Below are 21,002 nucleotides of genomic sequence, written 5' to 3' on the forward strand. Positions count from 1 at the left end.
CTTCACATGAATCCGCTAAGTTCCTTCTTCCCTTTTATTTTTATTATGTGTTGAATTTATATATGCTGAACATTGAGGACGATGTCGAGTGTAAGTGTGGGAGAGAGGTAAATTGTGCTGAAACTTGTGGTTTTGTGTGCTGAAATTGGAGTCTGGCGGATTACCATATAAATTTTTGTTGCCTTTACAGGTTTTAAATTTTTAGAATTAAAAAATAACCTCTGCTTTTATAAGACTAACTAGAATAAGGGAGTCGGAATGGTGGTACAACTATGATAAAACTGCTTTTATGCTCTTGTATTCTCACCTTAGCCTTGCATTATCAGCACTTGTCTTTTGTATACTCATTTGCATATCTACGAATGTGTGACCGCTACTACTGAACGAATAGACTTGACTAAAATGTTGGCAAACTATAAAAAATTTTGAGATTTAGAGCCTTCAAAACCGATGACAACTATGATCGGTTTCCATTTATAGGATGAGAGTAGTACTCTTTATAAGGCATGTAACATCAAATTGTATAAGCATGAAATTTGTCTCTTTACCTGTATGCATTAGGGTTTGTGGCGGTGACACATGTGGAGAGGCAACCTTTCCCTTTTATTATACCATTGAACTTCACTTAGCCAAATTGACTTGTTTTGACCCATTTGATCCACTACATTCCTAAATAGCCTACCCTAGTCAATTGACAGTCTAGTTGATATTTTTTGGCACGCTCTTTATGGTCATTTTTGGTATTGTCCTATTATCTTGAAAAGGGAGTTGGACAAAAAATGGAAGGGAAAAAAAAAGGAAAAAATAAGAGGAGGAAAAAAAAAAGACTGAATGAAAAAAAAAAAAAAGAGTGAAAGAAGAAAAACAAGAAAAATCAATGTGGAAAAAAAAAGGGAAAAAATGAGAATTGTTGACAGAAGAAAAAAAATCCCTTATAATTAAACTCCTATTCTTGACAGTATATTCTACATATGAGGAGTTATCATTGTTGTGCGCGAGTTTATGTCATGTATGGCATCGTTTATCACTTTGTAAGTTGGGTTTCTAAGCGGAATACGTGTAATCTTGGTTACGTTCGGTACTAGCTTGACTTTTACCTCCACATATCCAAAAATATTTGCCCCTTTTCACCCAATTACCTTATCTCGCACCTCTTGTAAGTCCTCGACATGTGTCTTGGTCCTCGTTTGGTTGGAATGCGTATGTATGGTTCTAGAGATTGATTTCATGTTAGATTTCTTGCATGTTTTTATAAGTTGAGTTAGGTGAGTGACTTATATTCTTTCTCTTTCACATTATAATCACCTATTCTTATAACGAGTGATGAGCGAACTGCGATATTCCAACATGTATAAGGCTGGCAAGGTCGATGGTTCAGTAGTAGTGTCATTGTCCTATTCGTTTGCATCTGAGTTCGTGTTTTTTTTCCCGCTCTGGAATTTGTTTTCTTAGCATTGGTGTTGATTTGTTGCATAAATGCTATTAAAGTGAGTCAATAGTATGGACAGCTATGAGTTGTATACCATGCCATTTATCCTTATTCTATCCTATGTCTAGAATCTTTGAGGTTAATACTTGTTTTTAGCTCATGTTTTGCCATTGTCGAGGGCGACAATACGCTAAGTGTTGGGGAATTTGATAAGCCCATAATTATATATATATTTATCCTATATCTGTATATTGTTAGTGTCGTCTTTCGCATTATTTGAGCTAAATTATTATATATTCGTTAATTTCGAGATTTAATTATTGTTATTATTATTTTAAATGCAAATGGCCTTATTTAGTGTGTTTTGGTATAGCATATTACAAGGTGGAAGAGAATGGGCCGAATGACGCGCTTAATGGATCAGAAGTATGACGCGAATATGTGTAAAACGAACCAAGGAGCAAAATAAGAAGCGAAACAAAGAAAATAAAGAAGCACATAAGCAGGCACGTACGTAATCTTTAATTAATCACTCACGCAGCCCAGTCCATGTCTTAAGAAATTAGGAGTGTTTGGGAATTAAACTAAGAACAGGAGAATAGATAAGGGCGGGAGCTACCGAAAACATGAAAACTCAGCGATAACTCCGAATCCGCATCAAATTTGATCCTTTCCCTTATTTTACTCACAAAATCTATCCTATTCCTTGCAAAATTTATCTTCTGTCTTTGGAAAAGACCGACCTTGATCAAGTATAAATACCCGATTTCGTTACCCTAATGAGGCGAAGGAGCCGAATACCCAGATATTTTATAGATATTGAGCGAAATAGAGTGACGATCCGAGACCTCTTGGGTCGTGAGAGCAGTAGGAGACGTACTCTAGCTGAGTCTTAGCACACGGCCGAGTAAGAGCGAGTTTGGGGCGGTTCCTGAGGTGCGACATCTGATGATCCGACTACAAATTCCGGGCAGTAATTAAGTTCTCTCTACCTCTCTTGTATTCAATTTATGGTTTATTTTCGTTGATTAATTTTAGTATTGGAAACCGTTGGTTGTTTAATTGTTAATCTTTCAGTAATGTGTATCCAAAGCTTTACTCATTCTCCATTGACAGTTGCAATTTTCAGTGGTAATTTGTTATCTTATTATGATTGAAAGTGTATGCTTTCGCTAATTATGTAATTGAGGCTTAGTTCGAGTTACATGATCTGAGTAGCAACTAGTTTAGATTGGTCTCTGCGAATTGGGGTTAGTTTAAATTAAAAGTAAAATTTGGTCAGTTAATCTTTAGGTAGTGACGACACTAAATGATTAATTGGATTAATGTTATCTTCTTGGTTCGATAATGCTTCTAATCCAGTCTTTAGTAGGGTGCGACAAACGTACATCGGTCGGTTAGTTAAGACTCGGTCTAGGCTTAGTTCAGGTCAGTTGTAATCTAAGAGAGGATAGGGAGTTATTGTTATCTTTAATTCCGCATTTAATCTATAAATGATATGGAGATTTGAAGTAAACAAAATACGGTTGAAAAACTAGAATTACCAGTAGAATATGTGCTTAATGAGGTATTTAACTTCGCGTCAAGCTTTAGTATTTAGTCCTGTTAGTTTAGTTCAAAACTACCAACAAACACCCCCCTAATCGTACATAATGTTAATAGCTGTAAATATGTAAATAAATGGTATATATGTAAGTTAGTGAATAAAAATACTCAATAGTTAATTAATTTTCCAATCTCTCTGTGGGATCGACCCTACTGACCCTTTACTATGTTTGTTATTTTTGAGGTTAAGATAGGTTTATGAATTATTAATTTGTATACGCAAACGACACGTGTCAAGTTCATTATTAAGGTCAAAGTTTTCTTGAGCAATTTCCTCAATCTCATTTTGCATGACCTCAAGTTCATCAATTTTAAACCGACACTTATCAAAAAGTTGGTCAAGAAGCTTACATACTTTCTATTTGGAGTAAGTTCTAACCTTGGCCTTTAGATAATTTACCTCATTGTCGGAATCGGATTCGGAGTCATCGGGATTAGCCATGAGGCATCTAAGGTGTTCGATTTTTTAATTTTTTGAGACTTTGTCCTTAAGATGACTACTAAGACACATTTTAGCCTCTAGTTCCTCCTCTATGAGTTCCTCATCTTCCTCGGAGTCAGACATTCCCCAAATAGAACTCATGACTCTATGTTTGTAGTCCTTTTTAACTTTATCTCGTTTTTCCTTAGAGTTGATTTCATCCACTTGGGACATTCTTTAATTTGGTGAGTCTTATCACCACACTTAAAGCATCCCACGGTGGAATTAGATCGTTTCTTAGGAAAGAGTTTTTTTGAGTAATTATTATTGAACCTTTTGTTTCCTTGACCATTGACTAACCTGGCTAAATTCCTTGAGAACATAGCGAACTCGTCTTCCTCCTCATCTTCTCCATCACTTGGAGAGGATGTGAGGGCGAGACTCTTTCCCTTTGAGGACTCACTAGAATGCTTGTCGAGATTAAACTCGTGAGCCATTACTGATCCCATTAGTTCATGAAGAGATAGGGTTGACAAATCTTTGGCTTCCTTTATGGCGGTAACTTTGAGTTGCCACTTAGAGGTTAGACTACGAAGGATTTTTCGAATGATGTCCTCGGACTCGAAATTCCTTCCTAGACTTTTTAGCTCATTAATAATACAATAAAAACGTGAAGAAAAGCTATTTATGGACTCGTCTTTTGACATTCTAAACATCTCATATTGTTGCATGAGAAGGTCAATACAGTGTTTTCTAACTTGGGAAGTCCCCTCATAAGCAAGTACAAGAGAATCCCAAATATTTTTTGCCATAGGATATCCAGAGATTCGACTAACTTCCTCCTCACCAACACAACGTTGAAGAATCGACATTGCTTTGGAGTTCTTTTCGGCAAATTTGAAGTCATTTTCATTGTAATCTTTTTCCTCTTTCGTTTTGGTGAAACCGTTTAATATATCGGTTTCCTCAATAACAAGAGGTCCATTTTGGATGATGGTCCAACATTGATAGTCTATACTTTTGATGTAATGTTCCATTTTGAGTTTCCACCATCCAAAATTCGCACCGGTAAAGACCGGGATCTTGGAGTGTTTCTCGGAATCCATTACCCAAGAATCAAACTCTAAGGCGATTAGCCTCGATCAAGAGCACGAGGCTCTGATACGAATTGAAGAGTTTATGGATTCAAGTACCTAAGAGAGGGAGGGGGTGAATTAGGTACTATTTAAAAATTTCAACTTAAACTTTATTGAATTAAAGTAAGTTGTTTGATAATATGGGAGATAAGTGAATACATCGATTAATATTGAAGGATTAAACGAGTATTAAAAGATAAGTTTGCTAAAGTATGAAGATAACAATGGTTCTGACTGTTGTTATTCGTCTCAGCGTATGGAGTATAGGCTACAGACCGAATGTGACAGTATGTGGAACTGTTACTCAAGAGTTAAGAAAATAATAAGACTAAGTAATATAAATGCAGCGGAATAAAGAAAAATGAAGATCAAACAAGAGATTTTTTAATTGGTTCGGCAAGAACTCAAGTGCCTACGAACAATCTACTTTTTATTGATTAATTTTAGTGATCTACTCCGACTACTAAAAAACCCGTACAATTAAAAGACCAACAACCTACTCCGGTTGTGACACAAGTTCAAGAACTACTCCGTCCTAGAACAAGGTAGCTCGCAACCTACTCCGGTTCCCAAAGAGTCCAAGGACTACTCCGTCCTAAACTCTACACACTAACTTAGAACGTTTTATGGATCAAGTTTCCACGGACTGATTCTTAACAAGAATTGATATGGACAACTTTACAAGATCAAACGGTTCATAAGTGAGAGAGTTTAGTACTTCAAGCAACAGTGGTTATGATTGTAACACTTGAAAACTTTTGAAAGCTTTGCAAAATAAAGACACGGTTTTAAACTTTGAAAACAATTTTGCAAACTTAATAAAATTCTCAGGAAAATTCTTGTGGAAAATATGAGATGAGGCACTCCTTTTATATAGAGGGCAAGCAAGGTGGGTGATTTAGGGTTTTGAAGTTCAAAGGTCTTCACATGTGATGAAGACCAACTCTTCCCCAAACTTGCACAAAAGAAGGTACTCTTTCAAAAGGCAAAAGAAGAAAAGAAGGTTTGTAATTATCCAAAAGAGGCCTTTGGTTTTTCAGAAAACAAAGAGTGGAAAACAAGTCACAAGGTGACAAGTTTTCACCAAAATGGCAAAAAACCAATCCTTGTTTTACAAAAGACCAAGGAGTCAAATTGGCACAAAGAGGAAATAATTTGAATTGATAATTAGCTAAACCTTTTTTCTAGAAACCCAAATCCTTAGAGAGAAATCAAAAAGTTACTTTTAAGTCCAAGTCACTTTAGAAAAACAAAAAGGATTTTTGAAAAGTGAAAATGAACTTCAAGTGTTACGGATCATGGTGACAGTCCAGGCTATTGTTACTTCTAAAGGTAACAGTAGTCTTGACTGTCAGTATTGCTTTTTAATACTCTACTCCCTAACTTGTACATTAGATAACGCAAATGACTTTTTACTTTGGGTGATCAACAATTCAACACATCTTAATCCACGCTTGATTTGATCATAAAACCTGAAAAGGTAAACTAAGAGAACAAACATTAAATGGGCATGTTATCATCAATCAAAGGAACCCAACAGAATGGCTAGAGTAGACAGAATGATGAAGATGGAGATTGATAAATTAGATAGTAAAATAAGGTTGAAAAGGCCGAGGCTGATGACGGCAAGTGAAGGAGTATGAAAATGACATTAGGGCATGTGTTTGGTTATTGTAAACTAATATCTTATCTTTATAAATACAAAAACATTTAAAGCAACCTCATGCATCCACCTCATCATACACAAGTTTATTTTTAATTTTTTTTTTCCAAAAAAGCAGTAATGGTGGACCCCATTACTTCATATCTCAATTAATTTCTTTGTGATTTATGTTGTTTATTTTTTATCACCTTAATTTTTATAAACAAAAAATTTGTACGTAAATAATAGGATTATAAAATTATGTAATGCAAAATAATATATAGTCAAAAGTTTAATTACAATAATTGGTAAATTTAAATATAATTAGAACAAATTACAACAATTGGTTAAAGTAAATAATATTACAATAATTGATAAAAATCACATTTTTATTAATAAACATTATTAAATATGAAATACTAAATACAACTATCAATTTACTAATAAATAAAAATATTAAAGATAAACAATTCAGTTCAACTCTGATAATTATTGTTGATTCGAGCCAACAAACAAGACGGGTGATTGGTAATATAATCTAAACATGATCATTAAACAACACAGTTTAAATGACAGTATGATGTTTAAGAAACGAGTTATCCATCTAGAGTACAAGACATATTAATAATAAGAGGTTAGAGGTACATCAGAAATTAGCGGTTTAAATGTATCTATTTTATTCTTTGAAAAAAGTAAACCAAGCACCCTATAATCAATTAAATATATAAATTATAAACATGACATTTATAACATCACAAATTCTCATTATAGACGGGGATATCCCTCTATAACATAAACAGGCCAAACATGACATATATAACGTACATTACATATATTTTTAATGGTTTTTATAATAACGATGTTTTAAAAGCAACCCCGTGCAAATTACGCGGGTTAAAAACTAGTAGGTGTGTTAATGGGCGTACTGAATAACGATCCTATTGAGCAAAAGTTGTTTTTTCTGGCCCATTGTATTGTACTGTATGTTATTACACAAAACCTAGACCCATAAATTAACTCATCTACTCCTTCCGTAAACCTAAAGAATTTACAACATTATTTCTCTCTTCAATTGTCCCACTTTTTTTCTCTCGAGCAACAAATAAAATGGTACATTTTCCACAACAAAAACTCTAATTTGAGTTCTTCTAATAACCTTTTTAATCTTTTTGTCTTTCATTTTCACTCATTTTTCTCATTTTTTTTTAACTTAAGTTTCTGGTGGATATTTTACCCTTTAAATCTTTAATGCAAAAGAGGGGTAAAAAAAATGGAGGAAGCTGTTGTTCGATAATCATCAGTGAAAACCCAATAAAAGTGTTGATCTTTCTCATATTTTTATTATTTTTATGTTAATTAATTAATGTAGAGCTAAACCCCATTCATAACTTTGAATCTTGATCATTGTATATTAATTTTGTTATGATATCAATTGCAAAAGTCACTGTTCTTATTTTGAAGAATTGAATGTATTGACATAGTCAAGTTGGTTACTAGGATAGTTATTCCTAGTTAGTTTCTTCTAACCTTAGTTAGTGAGTTAGTTACTTGTATATATAAGATAACTACCATACACTATAAAGTTAAGATTATTCAATATAAAAAACTCTCATTTCTATTTACACTTTCTGTTATTCTCTCTAGATATTTCTAGCTTACATCAGTGGTGATCATACTCTTCACATGGTATCATCGAGCATAGTTTTACGAACCTACTTCTTTCTACCTCCGATTTCTTCTTATCGCAGGTTTATTCTTCGCAATTGTTATCTCAATTGCAGAATTTGATTGATTCAATTTGATTGATTCGATTGTTTGCATTCTTTCTTGATCGATTCTTGCTTCCGCTTCATCTTGCTGTGATTATCGTTCTCAATTGATGCTATTCTCATCATTTTTTTCTGATCATCCAGCTGTTGATTTCTTTCGCATATCATGAATCTCTGTTTTTCTGTTACGATTTCGCCTTATTCTTCTTTTCGCTTTCTTGTTCTTCATTTTTCTCTACTTTTTTTCTTCTATCTCAGAAAACCCAAAAAAATAGGTATTGCGTTGAATTTGCATTTTTTTTTTCAATTTTTCAATCACAAATTACTAAATACCTAAATTCCGTTCAATTTCATTATCTTCATCATGCCTGATTCACCACGAACAACTGATTCTGCTGATTCTTATGATGCTTATGATGATCCGCTATATGTGTCTGCTTCTGAGTCTCCTAATCAAAAGCTTGTTGATGTTCTGTTTGATGGAACTGGTTTTCTTCTTTGGAAAAAGGATGTTTTAATGGCCTTAGCTTCTAAGAACAAAGAAGGTATTGTCACTGGCACATGTTCTCAGCTACCTCCCATAGATAAATCCTATAGAAAATGGCGTCGTTGTGATTTACTTGTCACTAAGTGGATCCTTAATTCTCTTCACAAGAAAATTAAGGACAATATGTTGTATGTGAGTCATTCCAAGGAATTGTGGGGAGAGCTAGTTGAAAGATATGGCCAGGTTAATGGCATGAAGTTATACCAGCTGAAAAAAGGTATATCAATGCCATATCTCAGGACAATTTACCTCACATTGATTACTATGGCACTCTGAAGCGCACTTGGGAGGAAATTGATGACTTAGACCCTATTCCCATGTGTACTTGTGGTGCTTTAGATACTTGTTCTTGCCATCTTCTGAAGAGGCTTCTTGACCGTGAGACACAAGGGAAACTGATTCAATTGTTGATGGGACTCAATAATTCTTATGACAATGTTAGGTCACATGTTCTTACCATGGACATTATGCCTGCACTAAACAAGGTCTTAGGACTCTTGCAGAAGGTTGAGAAACAGAAACAAATAGTTGACTCATCTGACACACTGACAGAAAGCAATGCATATGCCAGTCTTAGAGCCTCTTCTACTAAAGATGATTACCCTGATTCTGCTCTAAAGAAACCAAGAGTTGAGGACGTGGATGACAAGCCAAAGAAGATATGTACACACTGCAAAAAGAAAGGTCATCTGTTGGAAGACTGCTACCAGCTACAAACCTGTGCTTTTTGCAACATTCTTGGTCACATTCGAGAGCACTGTTATCAGTTTAAGAAATACTGGGCTGCACAGCAAAAACCAGGAAGGGGTGGCTACTCCAGTAATATAGAAGTAGAGGAAGAGGTGGCTATAAGATAAGGGCGAACAATGCAGATACATCATATTATGGTGATGATAATGAATACTATGAGACTGAGTTGACAACCTTGCAGACGAAGGGATATACAGGGCAGAATGATGAGCTGGTGTCTGGACTGGTGGACATTATCACTGACAGAGTTCTCAAGAATATTTTAAGCAAGTTTCCTTCATCTGGTGCTAGCACTTCTGCAGGCACAGCAAATGCTTCTCATTCCATGAGTTTCTCAGGTTTTTCTGAATCCTCTCATGCTTATGGAGTTTCAGATTTATTACATGCTTCTAGTTGGATCATAGATACTGGTGCGTCAGACCATATGACTGCTAATTCAACGTTGTTACATGACATACGAGACCTAGATAGACCTATACTGGTTTATTTACCAGATGGCACCACTAAGTCAGTACCTCAAATTGGCACTATGCATCTCACAGATCATCTTATATTGCACAATGTGTTTATTGTTCCTGGTTTTAAGAAAAATCTGTTGTCAGTTGGAACATTGTTACAGCATTCTGATATGATAGTTATTTTCTGCAAAAATGAATGTTGGTTCCAGGAACTTTCAAGTAAGAAAGTGTTTTCTCAGGGAAGCAAACATGCAGGTTATACAGAATCACTGAAGCTTTGATGTCTAAAAGACGCCCCAGAGTTCATTCTAGTTTAAAATTAGCTTTAAATAATCGTGTTTAATCAAACAATTGTATGCAAGATTCTGATGTATTTCTTTTGCATAAAAGACTTGGACACACTTCTGTTGACAAATTAAAACATGTACCTGCATTTCAATATTGTAATCACAAGAGTTTTGATTGTCAAATTTGCATTCTTTCTAAACATCATGCCTTACCTTTCAATAGAAGCTTATCTCATGCTGCACATCCTTTTGAACTAATCCATATGGATGTATGGGGACCATATAGAGTACCCACTATCACAGGGGCCAGATCTTTTCTGACCATTTTAGATGATCACACTAGGACTACTTGGACATACCTAATACAGTCTAAGCAACAAGTTCCTTAACTCATCAAGAATTTCTTAGTTTACATAGAGACACAATTTAATAGCAAGGTCAAGATTATCAGGACTGATAATGGCACTGAATTCATCCAAGGACCTTGTAATGAAATGTTCAGTAAGAAAGGAATTTTGTTTCAATATAGTATTGTTGGTGTTCCACAATAGAATGGAAGAGCGGAACGTAAGCATAGACATTTGTTAGACACAGCTAGAGCTTTAAAACTGCAGTCTAACTTACCCATAAAATTTTGGAGAGATTGTTTACTAACTGCCACTTACTTGATTAATAAGATGCATGTAGCAATGTTAAAATGGAAAACCCACATTAGCTTTTATTTGGAGAATTGCCAAAATATGATGAGCTGAGAGTTTTTGGGTCCTTATGTTTTGCTACTGTGCCTGCAAGGTTAAGGGACAAGTTAGGCTATAGAGTAAGAAGATGTCTTTTCCTGGGATATCCTTTTGGTAAAAAGGGTTATAAGCTATATGATTTAGAGAAACACGTACTTTTTGCTAGTAGAGATGTGATTTTCAAGGAGCACATTTTTCCCTATATGCAGTCTATCCATCATAATAATCTTCTTCATTCTATTCCTGATAAGCCCCTCATTAGCCTATCTACTGTACCAGCTCCACAAAATAACCAGTCCCACCACAATTCAGGTCAAAGCCCTGCTCAATTCCATGAAATATGGACTGAGCAAGACCTTGACACTGAATTCCAAGAGGACACTTGATTCTGTTGCCACTCAAAACAATACTGCAGTTCTCAATGATTCAGTGGTTACTGAAGGAGTGAGACATACTTCTTCTACCCCACCAAAAGATATTTATTCTCTCATTCCTGAAGATATTTCTTCTCACATGACTGAAGATATTTCTTCTATCAATAATCAGTTATTTTCTGATTCTATACCATCTGCTCACCATTAGTTACTATCTGACAGTGATGCAATTAGAAGGTCAGACAGGCATAGACAACCTTCTTCTAGACTTAAGGGATATCACTGTCCTTTAAACAAAAAAATCTCTAAACAAAAGGAGATATGTAACACCCCGTAATTTCGGACCGTTAATATATTGCGGAAGTAATTTATTAATCAAGTAAAATTTGATATTAATGTATTTGAAGTAATAATAATTCAAAGAAATATAATTTCATTATATTTTGAAGAAAAGTATTTATTTTGATAGTTTCGAAATGTTTAAAAATAGTTTAAACCGTGTAAAAACTTTTTATTTTGAAATAAGGGCATATTGGGAAAAATGACGACTCTTTTGAAAATTGGGCAAACGATTATGGAAATGGGTCATATGAATACTCAATTTTCTTGTAATCTCGTGTTTAAGAACTTTGGTCTTGTCTGAATTTGCAATTGACAAGCGGTTTTAATTATTGTCGAAACGAGCCAAAACCGACTCATAAAATTTCCGTCTCATCCCGCTCCTCCTCTCCCTTTTCCGCAGAACACCCCCTTCCCCCTTTCCTTTTCATTTTTCTTTTTCCAACTTCATTTTCCTTAATGTTCTAAAGCTTTCCAAATCAAAAACCACCATTTTTATACAAAATCCAAGCTAATTTCACCATAACTCACTCGTTTCTAGTCCGATTTTCACAAAATTGATATTTTTGGAATCCTCTCTTCAAGATCTACATCCTAGTATGTTTTAATTTCAGTTTTCTTGATGTTGATTTAAGACGAATTTGGGCATATTTCGATTTTTGTGCTTATTGTTGTGTTTTTATTGTTTATTTAGGTGAAGATTTGGAAGACGAGTTTGGGGACTCATATATTGTTGAAGATAGTGGTTAGTTGACAGATTAGGGTTTGGGTTCAAGGTGCTAATTGCTCATTTTGTTGCTAAAGATAACATATTTCGAGTTACTCGACGAATAATCGTCACATTCTTTGCTTTTTGTTTGATTTTGTGATTATTAATTGAATGGTTTATTTCACATGTTAATATGGGTTAATTTCTTGTCTAATTCATGTCTTTTGTTAGTTTAAGTTAACATATTAGTATAGGAATGATTAATTGATGCTTCAGACGATGTTAAATTGAACAAAAATGGAGAAATGGAGGGTTGGGGGTGGCGGCCAGCAGGCCCGACAGGCCCGTGCAGGCCCACGGCTGGCCCGGGTCAGCCCGTTGTTTGTTTCGCGGTTTTTCATGCATTATTTGTCATTTCGGGTTTATTAATGTTATAATTAGTATAAGTAACAAATGGGTAATCTTTTGAAATGAATCATATTAGTAGTAAAAATTATGTTGATGGTAAAAATTATGTTTATTTTGGTAGTTGACACATGTTAGAATAGGTTATAAAATGAAATTGTAATGAATAGGCTCAAAATGAATTTTATAGCGATAATTGTAATGTTTGGATGATTATGCCGAAAACTGAGCCTTGGTCCCTTTGATCAATCGATGTCGATCAATTGTGTGATTGGTCAGCCGCAATTTAACCCGTACCTGTCGCAGAACTGGGGTTGCGGGTAAAAATTCGGTTGGATGAAATTTTATATGAATTGGATAATCGGCCTTTTTCTTGTTTTAGGCCATTTATTAAGTCTTAGTTCACATGTGTTGTTGGTTGAATTTAATAGTTTCTTATATTGTAGAAACGGCCCTAGATTCCCTGAAACCTTTAATATTGTTAATATTGCTAGAAATGGTATTGGTATTAAATACTTTTTGCAGGTTGTTGTGTTTGTCATAGATAGGTCTTTATAGTCTTTGACGAGTATATGTTCACTGCTTAATAGCCTTTGTGTTCCTGACTTGGTGGGATTATATCTAAGTTGGGGCATGACCTCGTTACTTATTTTGATAGTAAGTGGTCAGCTTAAGTACTAGCCAACCCTTTGGTGGACTCCTTAGGGTACTCACTTTGTTTTAGAAAAATTGTGGGTCTTGGGTGCGGTGGTGTGTATCCGCATGTCTAGGTCTGCGCAGATTTTAGGCTAGGGTTGTGTTGTGTCTTGGCCATGTTTTGATAGAACCTCTGAGCCAAGATACCGGTTCGATTACCTTCCCTACCTCGTGGTATAGACTCGAGTTCTGAGTGACTATTGACCGTACTAAGAACTTATGCCTGTCTTTGATATATTGCCCTTTCTTGTATGGTGATTTTATGAATTGTAATAGGTGAGATGTAAGCCGGTTACAATTGATAAAGTTTGGATTACTGTTTGTTATATGTTTCACATGATAGCTTAAATTGGTCAGTTTAGTGTTTATATGTTAGAATACTTGATAATTGAATTATTTATCATGTTGTTTACATGTTACATTACATGTTACATTAAATATGACATTTCGTGGCTGGGAGGACTCGAAGTTACTCCCCACTGAATTGTGGCTTTCGTGTTTGTATAAAATGCGATTGACAGGTTGAAGATGATTAAATGGGGTACACAGACGAGCTAGTGAGCAAAAGAACCTTGGACTTAGTTTGACTATTTTTGTAGTAAACCTTTAGACTTTTGGTTATGTTTATATTTTGAAGGGACATATGTCTCCCTCTTTTACTTTGGTTTGTATCTCTATATTTTCTTGCCTTTAGCATAGTTATGTAAATTAGTTTGTTAGTATTTACAGGTTTTGGCACCCTCCTCTTGGAAATGTTTGTGAATGGTTTAGAAAAGTTTTAAAAATTACAGGTTTTGTCTAGTTGAACCAATTACAAACATATCCTGTCAGTTTTTCTGTAGAATTTACGTGTTTATTTAACGCTAAAATTTGAGGGTGTCACAGTTGGTATCAGAGCTTGTTGCTCCCGACGCACGTTTGTGCACCCCACTTAAAATCACTTGCCTTTAAATAATAAACTTGAGAGATGGGTAGGATGGGTAGATTTAGGATTTTATGTGGTAGTCTGTTTGTGATTGCTAATTGATAGGTACTAATTAAATTTTCTCTTTTGTAAGATGGCTCCGCCAAGAAGAATTGATGATGCTCTTTTACTAGTTCTTAGTCAAATTCTCCAAAACCAACAAAATCAGCAGAATCAACAAGCTCCTCCTCCTCCCCCGCCTCCTGAGGGTACTCCAGGCACCTATACTTGGGTGGCTAACCAATTAACCCGAATCAACACTCCCACTTATGGTGGAGAGATTGATCCAGTTGCTCTTACGGGGTGGTTTCGGGAGTTGGAGAAAAGCTTTACGTTGTATGATGTTAAGAAGGAACATAAGGTGAAGCGGCATCTCACTTCCTAGTACGAGAAGCGGATCGATGGTGGTCCATGATCGGGCCTACCGTTTCATCCGAACCGGATTTGACTGGGAACGTTTCAAGGAATTAGTGGAGGCCCGATTCTATCCGCAAGAACTTAAACCGCGAGTTTGAAAGGATTCATGGAATTAAAGCAAGGAAGCCTTCTGTTCGGACCTTCACGATAAATTCAACGAGTTGGCTCATTATGCAACTAGATTGGTGAAGGATGACAACGAAAAAGCCTTCTTTTATCTTGAAAAGCTCTCTCCTAAAATCAAAAGCATGGTCCGTCGGGATTCCACCAGCTTTGTTTCAATTTACAATGATGCTTTGTGGGCTGAGAATTCATTGAAAGACATTGAAAATGAAGCTCGTGCAACCAGTTCTAATCTTGGCAAGAGGCCTTTATATCCATCTTCTAGGCCCTATACTCCTTCACCCAGGTTCATCTCTTCTCCCTCTGACCCAAACAAGAGGAGATTTGCTTCTACTGTGCAAGCTAACCGGGGTGGTCAATCTTCAGCTTTTAACGACAATAAAGGTACTAAAGACCGAGTGTGCTATAACTGCAAGAAACCAGCACATCCTGGTAAATGCTTCGTTGATCCTATCATATGCTTTTCTTGCAACAAACCGGGCCACAAGGCCAATGTTTGCCCGGAGAAGAAGGTGACGGCTCCTACTACTCCTGCCGCCCCAGTGAGGCCGAAGGGCCGGATTTTTGTCATGAGCCGAGCAGAAGCTGAGGCACACCCTGATATCATTACTGGTACATTTTCTATTTTTGATGCTCCTTGTTTGGTACTATTTGATACGGGTGCCTCTTTATCTTTTATTTCAATAAAACTTTCCGATAAATTATCAGTTGAATCATCACATGGAGAAAACACATCTATATCCTTACCCTCTGGGGATGTCTTTTCTTGTTCTAAAATCTATCCGGAAGTCCCTATTTCTATTGCGGGATCTATATTTCCAGCAAATCTTTTCCAATTTCCGCTTGAAGAATTTGATGTCATTTTGGGCATGGATTGGTTACATACTTATCATGCTCGATTTGAATGTCGGGACCAGAAAATAATTCTTACAAGCCCTTCAGGTCACCGTGTGTCTTATCAAATGGTTAAAAGACAAACCGGTACTAAATTAATTTCTGCTATGAAGTTTGTCAATGCGATGAAAAAGGGTCATCAAGCCTTCTTGTGTATGGTGACTCCTTCTAATTCTTCCTCTCTGCCTCCTAAAGAGAACATTCCTGTAGTATGTGAATTTCCCGATGTTTTTCCTGATGAGCTACCGGGAATTCCTCCTGAAAGGGAAGTTGAATTTACTATTGATCTCATTCCCCGGTACCTACCTATTGCTAAAGCTCCTTATAGGCTGGCACCGTCTGAAATGAAAGAGCTGAAGGCTCAGCTAGATGATTTGATTGCCAAAGGTTTTATCCGACCTAGCTCTTCACCTTGGGGTGCTCCTGTTCTCTTTGTAAGGAAGAAGGATGGATCTATGCGACTATGCATAGATTATCGTGAACTTAACCGGGTTACTATCAAGAATAAATATCCTCTTCCTAGAATTGATGATCTTTTCGACCAACTCCGAGGTGCTTCCACTTTTTCTAAAATTGATCTTCGTTCGGGCTATCATCAAATTCCAGTCCGAGAAGTTGACATTCCTAAAACCGCCTTGATGCGAGATATGGTCATTTCGAGTTTACGGTGATGCCATTCGGTTTGACCAATGCTCCAGCAGTATTCATGGATCAGATGAACCGTACTTTCAGAGAACACCTTGACAAATACGTTGTAGTGTTCATTGATGACATCCTGATCTATTCTAAATCTGAAAAAGAACATGCCAAACACCTTCGTGTTATTTTAGAGATTCTGCGCCGTGAAAAATGGTATGCTAAATTCTCTAAATGTGAATACTGGTTACCTAAAGTGACCTTCCTTGGGCACGTCATTTCGAAAGAGGGCGTTATGGTAGATCCTGCCAAAATTGAAGCCGTTGTTGATTGGAAAAGTCCGACCAATGTTTCTGAAATCCGTAGTTTCCTTGGCTTGGCGGGTTACTATCGGTGATTTGTGAAGGATTTTTCAAAGATTGCTAGGCCGATGACTCAGTTGCTGAAGAAAGAGTCTAAGTTTGTGTGGTCTGAGGAGTGTGAAAATGTCTTCCAGGAATTGAAAAAGAGGTTGACTACCGCTCCGGTGTTTACCTTACCTGAAGAAGGAGTGGACTTTGATGTTTATTGTGATGCTTCTAAGCATGGTATAGGTTGTGTCTTGATGCAAAAAGGGAAATTCGTTGCGTATGCTTCTCGACAGCTTAGAGTTCTTGAAGTTAACTACCCGACTCATGATCTTGAATTAGCTGCGGTGGTGCATGCTTTGAAGATTTGGAGACACTACCTCATTGGAGTCCATTGCAACATCTACACCGACCACAAAAGCCTGAAATATCTCTTTACCCAAAAAGAGCTGAACATGAGACAAATAAGATGGTTAGAGTTGGTGAATGACTATGATGCCGATCTAATTTATCACAAAGGAAAAGCTAATGTGGTGGCTGATGCTCTTAGCAGAAAATCCTGTTATTCTTTGAATTCTTTTCAGGAATTACCTCCTGAACTTGCTTTAGAACTTCAAAAATTAGGGGTAAGCCTTGTAAAAAGGGGCTCTCATCATCTTGATGCCATGTCAGCCGAACCTGACTTCTACCGTGAGATCCGTGCTTGCCTTCCCGATGATCCTACTTTCAAATCCATTCGAGCTAAAATTCAACTTGGGCAAGCTAAGGATTGTATGATTGATGATGATGGGTATCTTCGTTATCATGGTAGAATCTATGTTCCGAGTGCAGCCGATTTGAGAAAAAGAATTCTTGATGAAGCACACCTCTCTCCTTACTCCGTTCATCCGGGAGGTACCAAAATGTACAAAGATTTGAGATTGCAATTCTGGTGGCCTAGGATGAAGATTGAAGTTATGGAGTATGTCAGTAAATGCCTCACCGCCGTAAAGTAAAGGTAGAGCATCAAAAGCCCGGGGTTTGCTTCAACCCTTGGATGTTCCTCTTTGGAAATGGGAGTCTATTTCCATGGATTTTGTGATGGCTTTACCTAACTTCCACTTTGGGAAGAATCTTTGTTTGGGTGGTTGTGGACCGATTGACTAAGTGTGCTCGGTTTATTCCTATCAAAGAGACCTGGAGATTAGAAGTTCTAGCTGGTGCCTATGTGAATGAAGTAGTGCGCTATCATGGGGTTCCTAAAGATATAGTTTCAGATTGAGACCCTCGATTTTGTTCTCGTTTCTGGACTACATTACAGGAGGCCTTGGGTAGTAAACTATTGATGAGCACTGCTTTTCACGCCGCCACTGATGGTCAAACTGATAGAACAATTCAAACTTTAGAGGATCTTCTTCGTGCCTGTGCTTTAGATTTCTAAACTTCTTGGGAGAAATGTTTACCTCTGGTTGAGTTCTCTTACAACAACAGCTATCAAGCCTCCATTAAAATGGCACCATATGAAGCTCTGTACGGTAGAAAATGCCGTACTCCAGTCTGTTGGGATCAAACCCAAAATGTTCCAATGTTAGGACCTGATTTGGTGACCGAGTCCGTTGAACAAGTTAAAATCATTCGGGAGCGGATGAAAGCCGCTCAGGACCGTCAAAAATCATATGCTGATGTCCGTCGTCGACCACTTTCTTTTGAGGTTGATGATCAAGTATTCCTTAAACTGTCACCTATGAAAGGGATGAAACGGTTTGGCGTAAAAGGGAAGCTGAGCCCTAAATATATTGGACCTTTCCGGGTGATTGAAAAGATTGGTCCTGCTGCTTACCGTTTAGAATTGCCCCCAAATCTGAGCAAGGTTCACAATGTCTTCCATGTTTCTCAGTTGAGGAAGTACATTAGTGACCCTAGCCATATCATCCAAGAAGAGATTCTTGAATTGGAGCCTAACTTGGCGGTTGAAGAAAGGCCAATTCGGATTCTTGAAAAAGCCAACAAGCAACTTAGGAGCAAAGTTGTACCTCTAGTCCGTGTTCTTTGGCGTTGTGGAAATGTCGAAGAAGAGACTTGGGAGATCAAAGCTTCTATGTTAGCTAAATATCCTGAATTATTCTCGTAAGGTATTCCTTTTCTTACTCTTTTTCCGAGTTACTAAGCCGTGTTTAATCATAATTAGTAAAGATATTATTCTTATTATAGAACTTTAAACTAAAATTTTGAAAATGCTTTTATGATTTTTAATGGTTTTAACATTAGTGAATGTTAAATCTAGTTGTTGGAGACGTCCCAATAATGGTTTTTCTCATTTATTGGTGTAGAAATATTTTTATATCTTGATATGAATGTGGATGTTCTTGTCTGATCAACGAGAGTATCACCGTTTCATTGAAAAGATACCTATATTTTTCTTATGATTATATTATTAAGATGTTGTATACTATAATTTCTCCTTCTAAGTTTCGAGGACGAAACTTTTTAAAAGGAGGGGTGATTGTAACACCCCCGTAATTTTAATCGTTAATATATTGCGGAAGTAATTTATTAATCAAGTAAAATTTGATATTAATGTATTTGAAGTAATAATAATTCAAAGAAATATAATTTCATTATATTTTGAAGAAAAGTATTTATTTTGATAGTTTCGAAATGTTTAAAAATAGTTTAAACCGTGTAAAAACTTTTTATTTTGAAATAAGGGCATATTGGGAAAAATGACGACTCTTTTGAAAATTGGGCAAACGATTATGGAAATGGGTCATATGAATACTCAATTTTCTTGTAATCTCGTGTTTAAGAACTTTGGTCTTGTCTGAATTTGCAATTGACAAGCGGTTTTAATTATTGTCGAAACGAGCCAAAACCGACTCATAAAATTTCCGTCTCATCCCGCTCCTCCTCTCCCTTTTCCGCAGAACACCCCCTTCCCCCTTTCCTTTTCATTTTTCTTTTTCCAACTTCATTTTCCTTAATGTTCTAAAGCTTTCCAAATCAAAAACCACCATTTTTATACAAAATCCAAGCTAATTTCACCATAACTCACTCGTTTCTAGTCCGATTTTCACAAAATTGATATTTTCGGAATCCTCTCTTCAAGATCTACATCCTAGTATGTTTTAATTTCAGTTTTCTTGATGTTGATTTAAGACGAATTTGGGCATATTTCGATTTTTGTGCTTATTGTTGTGTTTTTATTGTTTATTTAGGTGAAGATTTGGAAGACGAGTTTGGGGACTCATATATTGTTGAAGATAGTGGTTAGTTGACAGATTAGGGTTTGGGTTCAAGGTGCTAATTGCTCATTTTGTTGCTAAAGATAACATATTTCGAGTTACTCGACGAATAATCGTCACATTCTTTGCTTTTTGTTTGATTTTGTGATTATTAATTGAATGGTTTATTTCACATGTTAATATGGGTTAATTTCTTGTCTAATTCATGTCTTTTGTTAGTTTAAGTTAACATATTAGTATAGGAATGATTAATTGATGCTTCAGACGATGTTAAACTGAACAAAAATGGAGAAATGGAGGGTTGGGGGTGGCGGCCGGCAGCCCAAGAGCCCGCAGCCGTGCGGGGCCCACGGCTGGCCCGGTCGGCCCGTTGCTTGTTTTGCGGTTTTTCATGCATTATTTGTCATTTCGGGTTTATTAATGTTATAATTAGTATAAGTAACAAATGGGTAATCTTTTGAAATGAATCATATTAGTAGTAAAAATTATGTTGATGGTAAAAATTATGTTTATTTTGGTAGTTGACACATGTTAGAATAGGTTATAAAATGAAATTGTAATGAATAGGCTCAAAATGAATTTTATAGCGATAATTGTAATGTTTGGATGATTATGCCGAAATCGAGCCTTGGTCCCTTTGATCAATCGATGTCGGTCAATTGTGTGATTGGTCGGCCGCAATTTAACCCGTGCACTGTCGCAGACCAGGTTGCGGGTGAAAATTCGGTTGGATGAAATTTTATATGAATTGGATAATCGGCCTTTTTCTTGTTTTAGGCCATTTATTAAGTCTTAGTTCACATGTGTTGTTGGTTGAATTTAATAGTTTCTTATATTGTAGAAACGGCCCTAGATTCCCTGAAACCTTTAATATTGTTAATATTGTTAGAAATGGTATTGGTATTAAATACTTTTTGCAGGTTGTTGTGTTTGTCATAGATAGGTCTTTATAGTCTTTGACGAGTATATGTTCACTGCTTAATAGCCTTTGTGTTCCTGACTTGGTGGGATTATATCCAAGTTGGGGCAGGACCTCGTTACTTATTTTGATAGTAAGTGGTCAGCTTAAGTACTAGCCAACCCTTTGGTGGACTCC

The 21,002-nt window shown here is 36.3% G+C and overlaps 1 protein-coding gene across 1 annotated transcript; it reads left to right on the forward strand.

Moving 5' to 3' along the window:
* The first annotated feature begins 8,366 nt into the window (after positions 1 to 8,366).
* On the forward strand, positions 8,367 to 10,038 carry LOC141631313 (uncharacterized). The gene is made up of 3 exons (XM_074444002.1): positions 8,367 to 8,732; positions 8,789 to 9,391; positions 9,481 to 10,038. The coding sequence occupies exons 1-3, from the start codon at positions 8,367 to 8,369 to the stop codon at positions 10,036 to 10,038; spliced, it is 1,527 nt and encodes a 508-aa protein (XP_074300103.1).
* Positions 10,039 to 21,002: the final 10,964 nt, after the last annotated feature.

Source organism: Silene latifolia, chromosome Y (assembly GCF_048544455.1).
Source record: "Silene latifolia isolate original U9 population chromosome Y, ASM4854445v1, whole genome shotgun sequence".
Lineage (NCBI taxonomy): Eukaryota > Viridiplantae > Streptophyta > Magnoliopsida > Caryophyllales > Caryophyllaceae > Silene > Silene latifolia.